Raw genomic sequence first — 18908 nt, 5'->3', positions numbered from 1 at the left:
GCCCATATACCAAAAATGTGCGCGAGACTAGGTCCACTTGAATTTGGGCTCCATTAGCTTGTTAATTTTCAAAGGGAAGTATTTCCAGAGGCACATTGTGCCCGCGGGTGCTATATCTCGTCTACTGCAAGACCAAGTTCCGTCTCACCGTAGGTGAGCGATAGAATGGGACAGCTACCCAGTTCTATGAAGCTTCTATTACCGGTGTGTACATGTTTTAGAAGCTTTCGCGTGTTTTTTTCAGGATTTTTGTGTTTCTTCACCGTTTTTTTTGGGGTTTCCTATTTTTTTTTTACTTTTTTCTTTTCCCAACACATGTCAAACTTTTTCAATGCACATTACATATTTTTGGTACACACCTGGAACATTTTTTTCATACATGTTGAATATTTTCCAAATACATGACATATATTTTTTAAACACATGTTTTAATTTTTTTTGAATACATGTTAAAGAATTGGCAAATACACATGAATTTTTTTAAATGGTATGAAATATATTTCTATATTGTATAAGTTTTTTTAAATGTCATGAACACATTTTGAAATACGTGGACATTTTTTCAAAAGAGTCATTTAATTTTTTTGAATTGTATGAAACATTTTTTTGAATTACCTAAATACTTTTTTGTATTGTATAAACATTTTTCTAAACTTTCATGAACATTGTTTTCGAAAAGCCTGAGCATTTTTAAATATCAGCAACAGTTTTTTATATGATATCAACACTTTATGTAAAATGCGTGAACATTTTTTAAATGTGCGATGAAAGTTTTAAAAACTTAAGTATTTTTTTGAAATGTAAGGAAAAAATAAATTAAGAAGAAATACTGAATGAAACATGACTACGTAATAAACCCATGTTTCCCTATTGGGCTGGCCCACTATTGCCTTGCTTCAGGTTAGGCTAGCCCTGTCTCGCTGCGGGCGAGACCTAGTCGCTCCTCGTTGCGCCTCAACCTATACTTATTTTGAGGGACACAAGTTATATTTTTGAATATCTAACCCTTTTGATCTATCACAAACTAGATCATATATACCTAAGGCAGTGTTGCTAAGGTAAGCACACATTTTTTCTAAAAGGGAGAGGTGGTTTTAGCCACATAGGCAGATTGGACGATGACAAGTCAACAAAGAATAACAGAAAAAAAAAAACCAAACATACTTCATATTGTTAAAATTTAAAAATCTGAAAGTTTTTTTTACAAAAGCAGTCCAAGAGAAGGAGCAATAGGAATTTAAGAATCGCAAAGCTGATAAAGAATTGGGTAGAGCATGCAAAAATTTTAACAAAAGAGAGGGGAATATAGAGGAACAAAGGATCTGGAAACGGTCCTACACAGCTGCTGCAAAAAGCAAGCAAGCACTCTTACATGATAAACTACCATCACTGAGACATCGTGCACACACTGAAACCTACGCTCACGGCTCAACTAGCTAGCTTGCTCCTATATTCACAAGGAAAATGGTTCTGACATCATGTTGTTTTGCTCGTCATCCGGGGACTCGATCACCCGTCGGAGATCACTCCTTGATTGCAAAGTTGCAATTATAAAAGTTGTTTGGTTGCACCACGTGAAATGTTTTATGGTTTTCTCTAGGTATCGGGTGTATTCTCATAGAAGCAAAATAAGTTCTTGAATAGGTTCCATGCCGTAGAACTTCTTTTCCTTGGAATCAAGCACAAAGTTCCTTTTTTTGGAAATGGAGGCATTGCCCCCGGCCTCTGCATCATGATGATGCATGCAGCCATCTTATTAAAAATCCAGAAAGTATCATCAAAAAGGTCTTACAGCTCGCAAACGAAGCAAAACAAAGTGAAAAAGGAAAATTACATGCTGACAAAGGCAACCGATATGGTAATAAGAAGCATAAGCTCCCTAGACTCCTATTCTGTTATGCGAGCGCCATCCGAACCGGTTGAATATAGCCCGAGCTACCATCTCCCATTGGTTGCACCCAGTAACTAAAGGCTCCCTGGAGTCCATAGGAGTGAGTAAGGACCACGTACGGATCCAAGCTGTAGCCCTGAAGATGACCTGCAAGAAAGTTAAAGTGTGTTGTCTGTTAAAAATCATATCATTCCTGCAGTTCCATATAGCCCATAATAGTGTACATATTCCAATCCGAACACGGGCGCAGTAATCTGTTCAACTCCAGCTAACCACGTCCCAAACAATGACGCAATATCAACTGGAGGATTAATGTTGAAAGCTATTTGAATTGTTCTTCAAAGTAGCTTGGCAAGTGGGCAATCAAGAAATAAGTGTTGTATTGTTTCATCATGATCACAAAAACAAAACCGCGAACTTCCTACCCATCGCCTTTTAATTAAGTTGTCCTTTGTGAATATCACTTGCTTGTGGACAAACCACATAAAAATTTTAATACACAAAGGAACCTTAACCTTCCAAATGTGCAACGACCTTGAGAGTGGGCCAGAATTAATCAAATCCGTATAAAATGATTTCACCGTAAAAATCCCATTCTTAGTTAACTTCCATTATGACGCATCCGGTTGGTCGGAGAGTTGAACGTCTCCGAACCAAATGCATCCAGGCGGTCCATCTCTCACCAACTAACACCCGTCTGAACTGGATGTTCAAGGGAATGGTTTGAAGGACTGTGCCTACGTAATCCTCCTTACGTTGCACAATATTATATAGGATGGGGTATTGGACGGCCAGGGGCGTCTCTCCTAACCATGTATCCTCCCAAAATCTTGTTGACATCCCATTGCCCACCAAGAATTTGACCCTACGAAAGAACAAGTCCTTCGTTCTCATAAGTCCCTTCCAGAATGGCGAGTTAGTCGGTCGCATGGTAACCTGAGCTAGTGTCTTCGAGTGTAAATACTTATTGCGCAGGATTTGTGACCACATACCCTCCGGCTCAGTCTCTAGCTTGTATAATCATTTACTCATAAGACATTTATTCTTAATTTCTAAGTTCTCAATACCGAGACCCCCTTGGTCTTTAGGTCGGCAAAGGATTTCCCATCTCGCGAGACGGTATTTCCTCTTGGCCTCATCAGACTGCCAGAAGAAACGAGATCTAAAGAAATCAAGTCGCTTCCGAACCCCTTTCGGAATTTCGAAGAACGAAAGTAGAAACATCGGCATACTAGTCAGTACACTAGTAGAAAAAGAACCTAATGTGAGACACATTAGTCCCGGTTTGATTTTGGCCCGGTACTAATGATACCATTAGTGCCGGTTCGGACGGCTATGCATTAATGCCGGTTCGTGTTGAACCTTTAGTACCGGTTTGTGCCACGAACCGGTACTAAAGGGATGGTGGCAGGCTGGCGTCAGGCCGGGGCCCCACGATCCCCTTTAGTACCGGTTCGTGGCACAAACTGGTATTAAAGGGCTAACCTTTAGTACCGGTTCGTGCATGAACCGGGACTAAAGGGGTCTGACCTATAGTCCCGGTTGGAGACACAAACCGGGACTATAGGGCAATTTTCAAACTCTACCCCCCCCCCCCCCGAAAATGATAAAAACTTCAAAAAATAAAATCCTTCCAGAGGTAGTTATATTAGTACATCTAATAGTTAGGAAAATTTGAAAACTTCAATTTGGACATGTTTTGCAAAAAGTGTAGGGAAAATGTAAAACGGCTATAAATTTTGCATACGATGTCAGAAAAAAACGTATAATATATCAAAAAATTCAGCACGAAAATCCGCATACGATTTTGTCAGCCTACGGCTTGTTTGCAATTTTTTAGAATCCTCAAATTCCAAAAGGAAAAAAAGATATGCTCAAATTTCAGTTTTTTTGGTTAAATCTGGTCAAACTATGGTCAAACTACTTATTCAAGAAGTATTAATGTTACTATATAATTATTCAAGAATATTAGTGTTACTAAATAATTATTTCAATTTTTTGAATTTTGGTCAAATCTAGTCAAACTATGGTCAAACTGTGGTCAAACTTATTCAAAAAATATTAGTGTTATTAAATAATTATTGTTTTTTAGAATAATAGTTTCAAACTCAAACGGTGAAACGTGTGACCTAATGCTCAAGCTAAACTGCTGAGGGTTAATAGGATTGTCAGCTTACATTTGTCAGGAAAACAACAACTGCAGACTTGGAAAGTAGAGGGAATAGAACTCCGAAGTTAAGCGTGCTTAGGCTGGGGGAGTGAGAGGATGGGTGACCGGCCGGGAAGTTAGACGATTTGGAATGAGTGATCCACACTTGAGTAGTTAAGAGGGGTGATTAGAGACTAAATCATCAAATAATTCAGAAAATTGAAAATCGAAAAAAAAATTCAATTTTTTCCAAAATTTTCAGAATTTTTTTTCAAAAAAAAACCTTTAGTACCGGTTGGTAACACCAACCGGTACTAAAGGTCCCCCATACCACAGCGCGAGCTCACGCCACGTGGTGGGCCTTTAGTGGCGGTTCGTGCCGAACCGGTACTAAAGGGGGGGGGGGGGGGCTTTAGTCTCCACTCTTTAGTGCCGGTTGCAGAACTGGCACTAAAGGCCCTTACGAACCGGTGACAAAGCTTCGTTTTCTACTAGTGGTACTGAGTTAATCAGGACTAGCCGACCTCCATATGACATAAGCTTGCCCTTCCAGCAGCTAAGTTTTTTTTTTTCAATTCGTTCTTCAATACACTTCCATTCTTTATCGGATAGCACAAAGTTCCCTGCCAAAAAAAAAGGAATCAAATACAAAGTGGCCAAGTTCTAGAAAACATTCATAGGGACCGAAATCTTCCAAAATACCTTCAAAAATCTTGTGAATGAAGAGACCTTAAATCCTAGGAGTAGTATTTAGATAAGGTCGTATAACATACTGGCATATGGTGTAAAGATCTTGCTTAACTTGAGACTCAAATATATAGCAAAAGTCTACCTGGCTTTATTGATTAATAATTAGACAAAGTACCATGTGTCGGACCAAACCAGCCAAAACAAAAAACAGATGATAAAATTCCCCGTAAAACTAAAAGTTACACTAAGATTCTTGGAATTCGTCGGATCCCGCTTTCCTCTTTTGTATCTCAACATTCTCCCATGACTTCTATGAACCATGAAGAAACCGTATGACACTAAACATGCATAAGCTGGACAAATGTTTAAGTTTTGAGGAACTCATAATGTGAATGTCCACCTCAATAGACGATAACTTAATAATTGAATGTGTTGTAATCGGGATACACCCGTTACAAGACAAGTTGTCAAATTACTGCTTACGGATAGGAATAGCGCGCATGCTCGAGCCCTATTCAACCTTTTTGGCAAACAATGTCACTTTCTTATAGTCGTGACCTTCCAGGGATCGGCCGGCTACATTAACATAAGGCGGCAGCATCTTGCTGCATATATGTAGTAGCTTGCGAACTGCTGTGACTTGTGACAGCAGCTTTGCTAGCTAATTCACTGGGGAACTTAAATTTCCTCTACCTTTCCTTGACAGCAATGGCTGCATGCACGTTGATTGACTCTGCTCAACGTGTAGGGAAACCATATATTGGCTGAAAGAAACATGTATCAGAAAGATCCAAGACGCGTCAGCATCCTCGCAAGTCGCAATGGAAATAACAGAAGTGAAAAAGAGAGACATCGTTGTCTGACGTACGTGTTCAAACAATAGTTCATTCTTATCCAATAGTCTAACTGCTTCAGGTTAATCACGTCCATTGGTTGGCTACTGGAATAGATTCTTCTTCTGCTGCTGTTAATTCCTCTAGTTATTTTGCAAAAAGAAACTATATATGTCACATGGAAACAATATTTTCTATCTGACTGGTGGGATTTCTCAAAAGGCAGGTACCGAAAATTGCTTTTCGTCCAAAAAAACAAAAAGGAACAATACTTTCGTCGCACGGAGTATGATATGTGAAACTCCCGAAAGGAAATACATTCTCCATAGTACGACTTAGGGTCATACAACTGTCCTTCTGTTTCTGTACTCTTTCACGTTCTTTTGATATTCGTCTTCTTCAACCTACTCTCCAAATTCGCATTTATAAGACCTGTTAGTTTTGTCGAATGATTTGAAAAATTCTGACCGCATGGTCCGACCTATATATTGGTTTTGTCATAAGTCAAACCTTTTAAGTTTCACCGCATTTATAGAAACTAATATTGGCCTCTACAATAAAATATGAGTACATATATCATGAAATATGTTTTCATAGCATATTTATAGGGTATTTATAGAGGCCATTATTAGTTTCTCTATAAACTTCATTAAACTTAAACATGTCTGACTTAAAAAAGAACGTATAGGCCTTGTTAACTATTCCAGATATAGCATTTCATGGTCAAGATTAAGGCCTGGGTTCTTCGCAAAAAAAAAAGATTAAGGTCTGGGTTTTGACATGTCCACTTGGCGTGGAGCTACCTATATAGCACCTTGGTCAATTTTCCGAAAAAATTCTTACGATATCTTAATTAGTTGTAATACGTGCAAAACTGGCCAACCTAGTTTTTAATAACATGATAATGCAAGTTTTCCCTTTTGACCTGGTAATGCAAGCTTTCTCACGGCAGCATCATATGAGATGCAGCTGGTAGATGGATCCGTACGGCAGCATCACGTGATCCATGCCAGCTCATATAATATCCACAGGATCTATATGTATATAATTTCATCAAATCTGGTGCTTGCAATCCTTCAACCATGTTGCATATGTCTTCATCCATGATTTTTTTTTTGAAAAGGGGGGTCTCCCCGGCCTCTGCATCAGAATGATGCATACGGCCATCTTATTAACGAAAGAAAAGGTTCCAACAAGGTTTCAAAGTCTCCGACTGAAAAAGTAATAAAAAGACAGCTCACACAGAGCAAAAGAGGCTAGACACACAGACTAGCCAAGATAAGACGCCACAACCGGCTGGCTAAATATAGATAGGAAAATTAATTGCCTATCCTATTACATGACCGCCATCCAAACCGGTTGAAGATATCCCGAGCTACCATCTCCCAGCGGATAGATCCAGTAACCAAATGCTCCCTGGCCACCATCGGAGTGAGTAGCGACCATGAACGGATCATGGCCGTGGCTCGGAAAATAACCTGCAAAAAATGAATACGTGATGTTCTGTTAAAAACCAAATCATTTCTGCAAGTCCAGATAGTCCACAACAAAGCGCAAACTCCAACACGAATATGTCTCGCTAATTCAGGCTCAACCCCAGTGAGCCATGTCCCAAATAACGTAGTGACAGAATTCGGTGGAGTAATATTAAAAGCAATATGAACCGTCCGCCAAAGTACTCTGGCAAGCGGGCAATCAAAAAAGAGATGCTTGATCGTCTCGTCCCGATCACAGAAGCTACACCTCGTAGGTCCTGTCCAATTACGCTTAATCAAGTTATCCTTGGTTAAAATAACCTGTTTATGGACAAACCACATAAACACTTTTATTTTCAAAGGAATTTTGACAGCCCAAACATGCTTGGAGGTAGGAATGGAGCTCGAATTAATCACATCAATATACATTGATTTAACCGTGAAAACTCCAGACCTAGTCAGTTTCCAGCGCAATTCATCGGGTTGTTGAGAAAGATGGACATCCATTAGTCTCCGAACTAGACGGAGCCAATCTTCCCAACGATTGCCCACTAACGACCGTCTGAACTGAATATTAAGGGGGTTGGATTGAAACACTGTAGCAACGAACACCTCACGTCGTTGAACAATACGATATAAAGACGGATATTGAATGGCCAAGGGTGTCTCACCGAGCCAAGTATCCTCCCAGAATCGTGTACTAGCGCCGTTGCCAATAACAACCTTTGTCCTATTAAACAGAGATTGTTTGACTTTCATCAGGCCTTTCCAGAACGGCGAGTCATGTGGCCTGACTGTGACCTGAGACAAGGACTTTGTCTGTAGGTACTTGCTGCGAAGGATTTGGGCCCACATGGCATCAGTCTCAAAAGAAAGCTTCCACAACCACTTGCTAAGAAGGCATCTGTTCTTGACTTCAAGATTCTCAATACCAAGACCCCCTTGGTCTTTCGGTCTACAGATGATATCCCATTTTGTAAGTCTGTATTTTCTTTTTAGATCATCACCTTGCCAAAAGAAACGCGATCGATAAAAGTCCAGTCTTTTCCTAACACCAACTGGGACTTGAAAGAACGATAAGAGAAACATAGGCATACTCGTGAGCACCGAATTAATCAAAATTAATCGGCCACCATATGACATGAGCTTGCCCTTCCAGCAACTCAGTTTCTTCTCGAACCGGTCTTCAATGCACTTCCATTCTCTATTGGTCAGCTTTCTATGGTGGATTGGAATACCTAGGTAAGAGAAAGGTAAATCCCCCAAATCGCACCCAAACAATTGCCGGTAAGCTTCCTGTTCGTCTTTGGCTCTACCAAAGCAGAACAACTCGCTCTTATGAAAGTTAATCTTTAACCCAGTCAATTGTTCGAAAAGACATAACACCAGCTTCATATTTCTCGCCTTGGCCAGGTCATGCTCCATAAAGATGATTGTATCATCAGCGTACTGAAGGATGGATACACCTCCATCAACCAGATGAGGTACCAAGGCACCCACTTGACCATTCTCCTTAGCCCTTCCTATCAAGATGGCTAACATATCAACCACAATGTTAAACATGATAGGGGACATCGGATCTCCTTGTCTTAGGCCTTTATGTGTCTGGAAGTAATGACCAATATCGTCATTCACTTTAATTCCCACACTCCCTTTTTGCGTAAATGATTCAACCTGGCGTCGCCAGGCTTCATCAAAACCTTTCATACGCAATGCCTGTTGGAGAAAAGACCATTTAACCTTATCGTACGCTTTCTCGAAATCCACCTTAAAAATGACACCATCTAACTTCTTGGAATGGATTTCATGGAGTGTTTCATGAAGGACGACCACCCCTTCAAGGATGTTGCGGTCCGGCATGAAAGCGGTTTGGGAGTGCTGCACCACAGAATGCGCAATCTGTGTGAGCCTATTAGTCCCGACCTTGGTGAAGATTTTAAAACTAACATTGAGAAGGCAGATCGGCCTGAACTGCTCAATTCTCACAGCATCCGTCTTCTTCGGAAGCAGTGTGATAGTTCCAAAGTTCAAGTGAAATAATTGAAGCTGTCCAGAGAACAGATCATGAAACATAGGTAGCAAATCCCCCTTAATAATATGCCAGCACTTTTTGTAGAACTCCACCGGAAATCCATCCGGTCCGGGAGCCTTATTATTTTTCAACTGTGCTATAGCATCTAACACCTCCTTCTCCGAAAATGGGGCAACCAGAATATCATTTTCAGCTGCCGAGAGTTGAGGCACATCCTCAGTTCTGGACTCATCGAGAGAAACACAATTATCCTCCGGAGGGCCAAACAACTGCCTATAATACTCGGTTATATATGTTTTTAGGTTATCCTGTCCTAAAATAGTGCCCTCATCTTGCTCAAGTTGGAAAATTCTCTTCTTTCTGTGCTTACCATTAGCAATCAGATGAAAGAATTGAGTATTCGCGTCCCCTTGGACCACTTTGCGAACCTTAGCCCGCAAAGCCCACTTCAATTCTTCTTCGCGGAGAAGTTCTTTCAACCTCTTCTCTGCGTCAGTTTTAACCTGGAGCTCAGCAGGCATCAAAATCGTGGATTCAGCCTTAACATCCAGATTCTGTATAAGAGAGAGGAGCCTGTCCTTCTCAACCTTATATACCCCACTAAGGTGCTTAGCCCAGCCCCGTAAGAAGCTTCTCAAACTCCTAATCTTATTTTGCCAACGCTCGACCGCAGTCCTACCGCCTACACCTTTCGCCCAATCCCTAGCGATCAGGTCTAGGAATCCTTCGTGTTCGAACCAGGCCATCTCAAAAGAAAAGGTGTTTTTGTTGCCCACGTGGTTCGGCTCCCCTGAGTCAACGAACAGGGGTGTGTGGTCGGAAAAACCCCGTGAAAGAGCTTGAACCGTCACAAGCGGGAACTTCTGTTCCCACTCCACACTCGCAAGAACGCGATCAAGCTTTTCGTAAGTCGGGTTGGGCAGAGAGTTAGCCTAGGTAAACTTTCTACCAGAAAGTTCTATCTCCATGATTGGCTGTCGCCATACATTAAGTGACCCACTACCACTAAACCCTCCCACTTGATTTTGGTTTAGTCTTGTCATTGGCTCTTATGAGTCACCAATGCCACATAATTAACTCTGTAAACAGCAGCTCAAAAAAGGAGAAGAAACTTGTGACGCTAAGTTTTGCCAGCGCATTATTATTTCTTGGTCAGAAGAGATGTCAAAATTGGCATCCGGCCTCATTGTTGCAGGAAGCAAGACAAAATACAGCCATGCAAGCAAGGCCAAGAATAACTGAATAAGAATATAGAGTGTACGCACGGTGTCGGTTTTTCTCATCAGCTGTAAAGTAAGAAAAGACAACCAATGGATGTGCCAAGAGATCGAACAAAAAAAAGGTTAGACATGGACATACATCAAATGTTGAAACGCCAATTCTTTTGTGTGTAGACGAAATGGAATCTTTTTTTTTTTTGAACGGGCGACGAAATGGAATCCAAACTGCAAAAAGTAGAACAAAAGAATCCTCACCTGAATGCCTTTTAAAAAAATCACCTGAATGTCTCTTTTTTTCTAGAAAAACTAGAAATACAGAACTGTGCCTTAATGTTCCGTATTACTATTTGAGCAGCACCTCGGGTAGTTTTTTTTTTCTTTCTCTATGTCATGCCATTTTTGTAGGGATTTTTTTTGGGGTCATATTGTCTTGTTCATACTGTAGGCAATTGGGAGAAAATATTGGTGAATGAAGCAGGGCCCATAGCCCGGAAAGAGATTAAGCGCACATATATTTGGGCTCCATTAGCCATCTTTTACGGAATTTAGGCTCCATCTTCTGGGAGCTCCTATGTGACGCGTGACTGGGCCGGCCCAGCTTAGAGCGAACTACGACTGAACACATGTGATAATTCGCCTGCAAGAGATTGAACCCAGGACCTTGCAATAACTTACTACGTCGCTAGCCACTGTACTACCTGCAACTTCATGTCTAAGATGGCATCTGATTTTAGATGAACTTTCAGCCGTGGTAGATTTCAACTTATTTTCAAATTCTAAAGTGTTTTTTCTGAAAAATTTAAATATTTTCTCCACCACCAACATTTTTTAAAGAAAGAGGAACAAAATTGAATAAATAATTTTTTTTGAATTCATGAACATTTATCAGAAACATGATTTTTTTCTAAAGGAAAAGACTTGAAAACATAAATAGTTTTTTTGAAAATAACGAACAATCTTTCAAATCATATACATTTTTTTATTTGTGAACAAATTTTGAAATGTGAATTTTTAAAATTTGTGAACAAATTTGGAAAGCTGAAACATTATTTTAAATTCCAATTTTTTTTACATATATGTACAGAAAATAATGTGAACATATTTTAAATTCCCAGAACTTTTTGAATTTCAGAATGAATTTTCAAATTCGTGAACAAAACTAGAAACTGGGAACATTTTTTGAAGTTCCCGGATATCTTTTTAATTTACGAACAAATTTTCAAAATATGAACATTTTTATAATTTGCGATTTTTTTTAAAAAATGGGAACATTTTCTAAAATTCCCCAAAACTGTCGGAATTTGTGAACAAAATTTTAAAATTCTAACGTTTTTATAATTATTGAACATTTGTTGAAAAAGGAAAAAAGTGAAAAATAAAATAAAAAGAGAAACAAAAAAGGGGAAAAAAGAAAAAGAAAAGAAAATGCAAAACGGATAAAAATAAAAATAAAATAAAATAGGAAAAAGAAACAGGAAAAAAGGTTTAGAGAACCTTCTAGAAGGTTCTTGAAACCGATAAAACCAGGCAGGAACCTGCTAGAAGGTTCCTAAAACCGAGCGTGACAGGTCACGTAATTGGGCCTGTCCAGTGCACTCGACCCCCGTCGATCCCTATGTGTTTTGCTCGACATTATGACGCGACGAGAGTCCAATAGGGATTTCCCCATTTTCTTGTTCATTTAGAAAGGGAAGTACAGTATATTAACTTCTTGAGTATTGGCAGAGGCACATTGCGCCTCAACCTATACTTTTTTAGGGATACAACCTATATTTTTAAATATCTAACCCTTTTGATGTATCACAAAACTAGATCATATATCCCTAAGGTTTTGTTGAACTCCCCCCAAAAAGGCAGTTTTGTTGAGGCAAAACACACTTTTAAAAAGAGAGGTGCTTTTACTGAGCAGCTCCTGAAAATACGAAGTCCCCGTTGCTCACCCTCGTATTTGCGAGTTCCAGCCCACCTCAACTGAGTTCATCGACCACGTCGTTTACATCAAAGATCGAGCCCATCGTGGCACCTGGAAGGGAAAGTCGGGCGATATGAAGAAACGAACGGATGGAGAGGAGCAACCTGTAAGTTGTGATGAATCTGCATGGTGGCCATGAGAGTGGAGAAGTGTTCTTGTTGTCACTCCACATGGTGGCTCACATCACCGGCCATGGCACAACATCACCATCCTACTCCTCCTCGCCTCCGCCCTTCTCCATCTTTCCTCATGCGACCATGTTGACACTCCTCGACATCAGACCATGTAGGATGCATCAATTCTTATTTTTTGCGGGCTGCTTCTAGAAATACACAAGGAGTTGGACTGAGTGGGGGCACGATTATTAGGTTAGTGGGGGCATATGAGGTCTATGTAGGGCCAATTAAAAGTGGATGGCAAAATCGAGTGTGGACATTGTCAATGAGTTCTGGCAGAAAATGGGACACACGTCATCGTCAACGCGTGGGCTCTCGGCAGAGATCCAGACTCGTGGGAGGAGATGGTGGAAAAATTCTAGCCGAAGAGGTTCATGGATGCCGGAACACCTGCCGGTTTCAAGGGGAGGAACTTCCGATTTCTGTCGTTTGGAGCTGGGAGAAGGATGTGCCCTGGGATGGCATATGGGGAGGGGCACTGTTGAGATCATGCTAGCCAACATCGTCTACAACTTCAACTGTTAGTTCCCTGGCAGAATGCGGGTGGAGGACGTCGATATGATGAACGTGTTGGAGTGACGCTCCGTCAGAAGCAGAGGAGCTCCTGGAGCTCATCGGTGATGAGGCTCTGGCTTAGGTAGATCATGCATCTTGTCGCTACTTGCGACCTCTTGGAGGAGGCGCTCAACACGTAGATCTGTGATCCATATTGCCTGATGATGCAGGTAGGGACCCATGAAAAAACTTGAGATAGAGAGGGGGCCCCTCTACCCCGGTTTCATTATCCCAGGGCAGACCCAGGGAATAACTTTTCGGGGGGCAAGAATGCACGACCATATTAATGGACCAACAAGCCAAGCATCTGTATAAACTAAAATATGAGCATACTCACTTCATTGTTTTAGATCATCAATGCCAACTATAACCTCTAATACACCTACGTATATATGTTATGCATATACATGGTTCTTAGGTTTAATATTGCACCAAGGCTACTTGTGACGCTAAGTTTGGAGAAAGAATGTTATTATTTTCTTGGTGAGAAGAGATGTCAAAATTGGCATCCTCCTGAAATTGAAAAACCTATTAAAATTTGAAATTTTAAACTTTAAAAATTATTCAGTTTATACTAAAAATATGTTCAACATATATTAAAAATGGTTACTAGATACTAAATTTTTTCAGTGTGCATTAATTTTTTTAATGTATTACAAATAGTGTGTATTCGAAAAACTTCATCGTATAGTAAAGAATTTTCAACGTGTACTGAAAATAAACAGATAAATTATTTTTTTAAATCAACTTTTTTTGTAATTTTAAACCATTTTTTAAAACTCGCACATTTTTTGAAGTTAGTTTTTTAAAATACCTACAGTACTTGAAATTTCCAATTTTTTAATAAAAAACAAATGTTTTTTTGGAAAAACAAACTATAATAAATGGACAAAAGAAAATAAACTATAAATAAAAACAAGAAAGAAAAGAAAAAACAAAACATAAAAAAAACACAAACCCAAAACGAGAGAAAAAAACAGTGAAAGAAAAACAGAAGCGCGTTAGTGAAGCCCCAAACTGGCCTGCTCGACTGTGACTCGCTGGGCGTCAACTAGGGTTTACCCATAGCCTGGATATTTGCGGGACACTTTTATTTAGCCTACAGTTCATTTCCATTTATTTATTTTGAGACAAAGGTTCATTTCGGAAGGGAAGAAATATATTAACTTCTTGAGTGTTGGTGGAAACATGAACACTATTTAACGTCCCTCCATAAAGTAATATTTTAGTCATCTAAAAGGTCTTATATTACTTTACAGTGGTAGTAATTGATTTTTACGGTCTATTTAAGTAATTTTGTGGACGTCTTTAAAAAACTACGGGTGCATTTTTTAATAAATGTATAAATGTTATAAAAATGTTTATTTTCCATTTCTTGAAGATTTTCAAAATTTATGAAATTTCTAAAATTGACATAAATTTTTGAATAGTTGAAATTATTTTAGCCCCATATTGTGAACTTAACGAGTATGACTGCGAGATGCATTTGCCTTCAACCAATATTTTCGAATACCTAACCATTTGAGGCAGGTTTTTTTGTGGTGACACATATAAAAAGATGACTTTGGCCAAATAAGCATATGACATGATGACAAGTCAGCAAATGACAGAAAAGAAAGGTAAAAAATTTAGAAATTCATATTATTTAAATTCAAAAAAAAAGTTCTAAAAGTCAAAAAAATTGAAAGTTCATGAGATATGTGGAAACATGTAGGTAAATTTGAAGAATCATATTATTTGAAATTTTAAAAAATTGAAAAGCCAAGTAGTCCAAGAAATATGGGGAGACAGTAGGAAAATTTAAAGAATCATATTATTTATTTAAAAAAAATGAAAGTTAAAAGAATCAAAAGGCCAAGTAGTGCGAGAAATATGGGGAAACAAGAACGAAAGAATCTCAAATTTGAAAGAGAATAGGGCAGAGCATGCAACATTTTTAATAAAAAAGAGAGGGGAATATAGCGGCCAAGTAAAAGTGAAATCTATGGATGATCTATGCATTGATAAAGATCAACAAAGGATCTGGACAAGATCCACACACACAGCTGCTGCAAAAGCAGGCAGGTAAGCACTCTTACATGATAAACTGCCACCACTCACTGAGACATCATGCACAAACTGAAACCTAAGCTCGCGGTTGAACTAGCTAGCTTTGCTGCTATATTCACAAGGTAAACGATTTGACATCATCTTGATTGTGTTGTTTGAGCTGCTCATCATCAGTCGTGAACGGCGCTGGCCGTCGAGGCTCAATCACCTGTCGGAGATCCGCGGGCCACCATACCGAACGCTGCACATCTTCAGATCCCTCGGCATGTCGACCTCTTTCAGCCACGCGAGGCGCCGGCCTTCTTGCTCATTTCAGTAGAAGAGGAGACAAATCATTTAACCTTGGGTTACACAAGTGTAATCAGCTAGCTGTAATTAAATTTAATTAGCAGAAGCATCATCGGTCATCACGATGATTACCGACCAATGTTCAAGCCTCGAAGGAGCCCTAAATGTCTTTTGGGGTGAAGGTAGCTACATTACTTTAATACTGTTCTACAACATGGACGGTTAGTTTCATTCGGAACATGGTTTATGTACAAGTGGTTTCGAAACCTGCGGGGGTGTAAAACCGTGTGCTTACACTATTAATTAAGAGAATTAATCATGTTCACAGGATGCAAATGGAGAGTGTGTACCATAAACAAAGACAGATACTACCTATAGGCTGCAGGTTGTTACTTAACTAACAGACCTCTCTCCACATTCAGGGGGCTGCTCACAAAGGCAAACTACTGCTTTTGATGGTGAAAATATAATCCCTCCGTTGAGGTCATGCATGCATTTCCAGTGATAGTTCACAGTTGAATGCATGCAAGTTCAGAACTAATCCCTCCCTTCCTAAATATATGTCTTTTTAGACATTTCAAATGGACTACAACATACAGATGTATGTAAACATATTTTAGAGTATAGATTCACACTCATTTTGCTCCGTATGTAGTCACTTGTTGGAATCTCTAAAAAGACTTTAGTATTTGGGAACGGAGGGAGTAGCTAGTAGCAAGTCCATGCATGTTCATGATGTTACTTATCTGGACTAGATTTCTGAGATCAAGATTGCCAAAAACTTACTGGGATGCTGGGAGGAGTAGGGAACATCCGCGTAGTAGGTGCAATCTCGGTCCTCTTCGATGGAGTAAGGGGGGCCAAGGATGTCGAGGATGGCGCATGGCGCGATGGCCGTGAAACGGTGCATGTTGCCTCCCGCCGTCGGGTAGAGGACCGACGTGTTGCAAGGCGCCGTGAAGAGATCATCCACAACCAGCTCCGCCAACCTCACTGCAAGCAAAAGCAATCAAGCCCCAACTTTATAGCGCATTTTCTATATATGCATGCTATTATGGAAATTCTACTAGGTAGGATGGCTCGGAAGCTCACGTTGATCGTCGGGCGATGAGGCGGCTGGATCATCATCAGGATCGGCCCAGTCGTACGACTTTATATGCATCGATCCGATGAGCGGCTTGCTGAACACGGTCATCCCGGGGTGATTGTGTAGAGGGATGACCGCATTTTGCGGCAGGAACAAGATGACCATCTGTGAGGAAGCAAGAAAAAGAAACGGTCACCAACTTACAAGTGATTCATTTTTACGTGGTATCAGCCATCTGCCAAGCAAGAAAAAGAAAATTGAGATTGGACATGCATATTTGGTTGCTGCTTACCGAGAAATTGTCAGATTTGTATATGGTGGTGTGTGTGATGGTTGGGTTCCCTTGGGCCGTATTGTCTCTAGTCCTGAAGAATCTCATGTCTGGGCTCAGGCCGACGTCCTCTGGCCTCATTCTGTCTGCAGATAGATAACCATAACTATTCTGTCAATCGAGAACACAACATCGTTCGTCATCTTGAGTGAGTCAGTTTATGGATCCACCGCATTTGAACACGCGGAACATGGAGGAGCGAGAGGGGTGCGTACCGAGCATGGCCCGGAGCAGGGCGACCTCGGGTGGCGCGGGCACGGTGCCGGGGCCCCTGAAGACAGCGCGGCAGGCCCGAAAGAGCCGCTGCAGCGGCGTCGGCGGCTGCGGCTGCGCGCGCCTCCTCGCTTGCCGCGGCCTACCCACTCTGGTCTTGGCCGCCAGCACCCGCCTCCGCTTGGCGGGCACGGCCCCCGCCACATCCAGCCCCGCTGCCCCCGCGCCCATCGGTCGGTATAACCAGCAGCGCACGCCTTGGCAGGAAGGAAGAAAGAAAGAGCTGAGATCAGAGAAGGACGATGGAGAGAAAAGGTGGTGGGGGAAGCCATGCTGAGCGGCGGGGATATTTGTGCATGCGACTGTGCAAGCGGGAAAGGAGCAAAACCATGGGCTCGACGACGATGGATCCACGGCGCGGGAGAGACCGCCAGCTGCCAGCGAGCGAATCCAGGGACGGCTCTACGCCTTTCCGTGGACGACGCCCGGTCCTGTTGTTTCGGACGGATCGGTGCAAAGGAAACCAGCTGCGCCGGAACCCACGGTTGGTCGTCCGGCCGTTTTTTTACATGGTCACCAACCTGGTAAAATTGAAAAGGCATCGGAATGCTAGCCTTTACACAAAGAGAAACAAAAAAAATTATGATCAGGATCGAAGAACCCTCTGAGCTTGACACAAACACTTATCATCTGCCTCTGTCACCATCATAGCATACACCAAAGAAAATAATGACGGATCACCACTTCAGTCGAGCTTGATGCGGCCTCATCGCTGATATGCAGCTTTGCATACCTACAAGGTGACTCACCAAAGGTGAAATCATCAACACTGAACGAATCAGACCAGGGCAACACTCTGGACACGCCATCGAACTCCAGATCTGACACCCCTGCCGACTAAGACGTTGGAGGAGGAAACCACACATACCATCCATGAACCACGAATCCACCACACAATCCGCCATCTTCCAGATGTCATCGATGCCGACCACGGTCTGCATCCGCACCCGGACTACCTCCCAAGCTTCACACTGACACTTGAGCAAACGCCATCGCGACAGCTGAGCCCTAGGACACACGTTCACCACGAGGATGCCGCCACTGCCACATCATCCTTTCTTGAACAAACTGGTTTCCAAACCCATCCCAACAATACGGCTGGTCGCCTCGTCGGGGAAGGATCTGAAGAATCTTTATTTAGCGCCGCCATCGCCCCCGCCAAAGCCAAGATGTTGAACAACCTAGAAAACAAATTTACTATGACCTAAAACTATTGAAAGCACAAGTGCTCCTTGGGTGATTTTGGTAATTAATGACAATATATCTCTTGTTGGACTAATGCTTTTATTTAGTGTATTTCAGACAAGTTCAACAATGGCATGGAAAGGACAAGAGGATGTGGAACCCCTTCAAGGTGTCAAGGACATGCATTGGCTAAAGCTCAAGACTCTTCATCTTTGTTTTAGTGATCCAAGATCACATTGAGTCCATAGGAAAGCCAATATTATTAAAAGGGGATGAGGTGTTGCTTAATGGCTTGCTTGCTCAAATGCTTAGTGATATTGCTCCAAAACTCTCAACCACTTTCTCCATCCAAATATGTGAAAATCCTAAACTCCAACCTGGCCCCACCGATTCTTTCTATCCAGCGCTACCGAGTTCATATGACATAGCCACTACCAAAAACCCTAGCAATTCAGTCTCACCGATATGGGTATCGGTCTCACCGGGATGGCTTTGCCAACGCTCTGTGACCTTTTGCATTTATTTTGGTCTCATCGAGTCATGCAATCGGTCTCACCGAGTTGGCTTGACATTCTCTCTGTTGCCTTATTGCTACACTTTGGTCTCACCGAGTTGATGCAATCGGTGCCACCGAGATGATGTTTGCCTTAATGCCCAAGCAGATCGGTTCTACCGAGTTGTTCCAGTCGGTCCCACCAAGAT

At 41.3% G+C, this 18908-nt stretch overlaps 1 protein-coding gene across 1 annotated transcript; it reads right to left on the bottom strand.

The window, feature by feature from the left end:
- Positions 1–14976: 14976 nt before the first annotated feature.
- LOC123124179 (plant cysteine oxidase 2) lies at positions 14977–17263 on the bottom strand. The gene is made up of 5 exons (XM_044544845.1): positions 16964–17263; positions 16710–16834; positions 16423–16582; positions 16117–16323; positions 14977–15344 (listed from the first exon to the last, which is right to left on the bottom strand). The coding sequence occupies exons 1-5, from the start codon at positions 17190–17192 to the stop codon at positions 15247–15249; spliced, it is 819 nt and encodes a 272-aa protein (XP_044400780.1). The 5' UTR covers positions 17193–17263; the 3' UTR covers positions 14977–15246.
- Positions 17264–18908: the final 1645 nt, after the last annotated feature.

Source organism: Triticum aestivum, chromosome 5D (assembly GCF_018294505.1).
Source record: "Triticum aestivum cultivar Chinese Spring chromosome 5D, IWGSC CS RefSeq v2.1, whole genome shotgun sequence".
Lineage (NCBI taxonomy): Eukaryota > Viridiplantae > Streptophyta > Magnoliopsida > Poales > Poaceae > Triticum > Triticum aestivum.
Note: the sequence above shows the minus strand (reverse complement) of the source record. Positions and strands in the feature narration are given on the sequence as shown.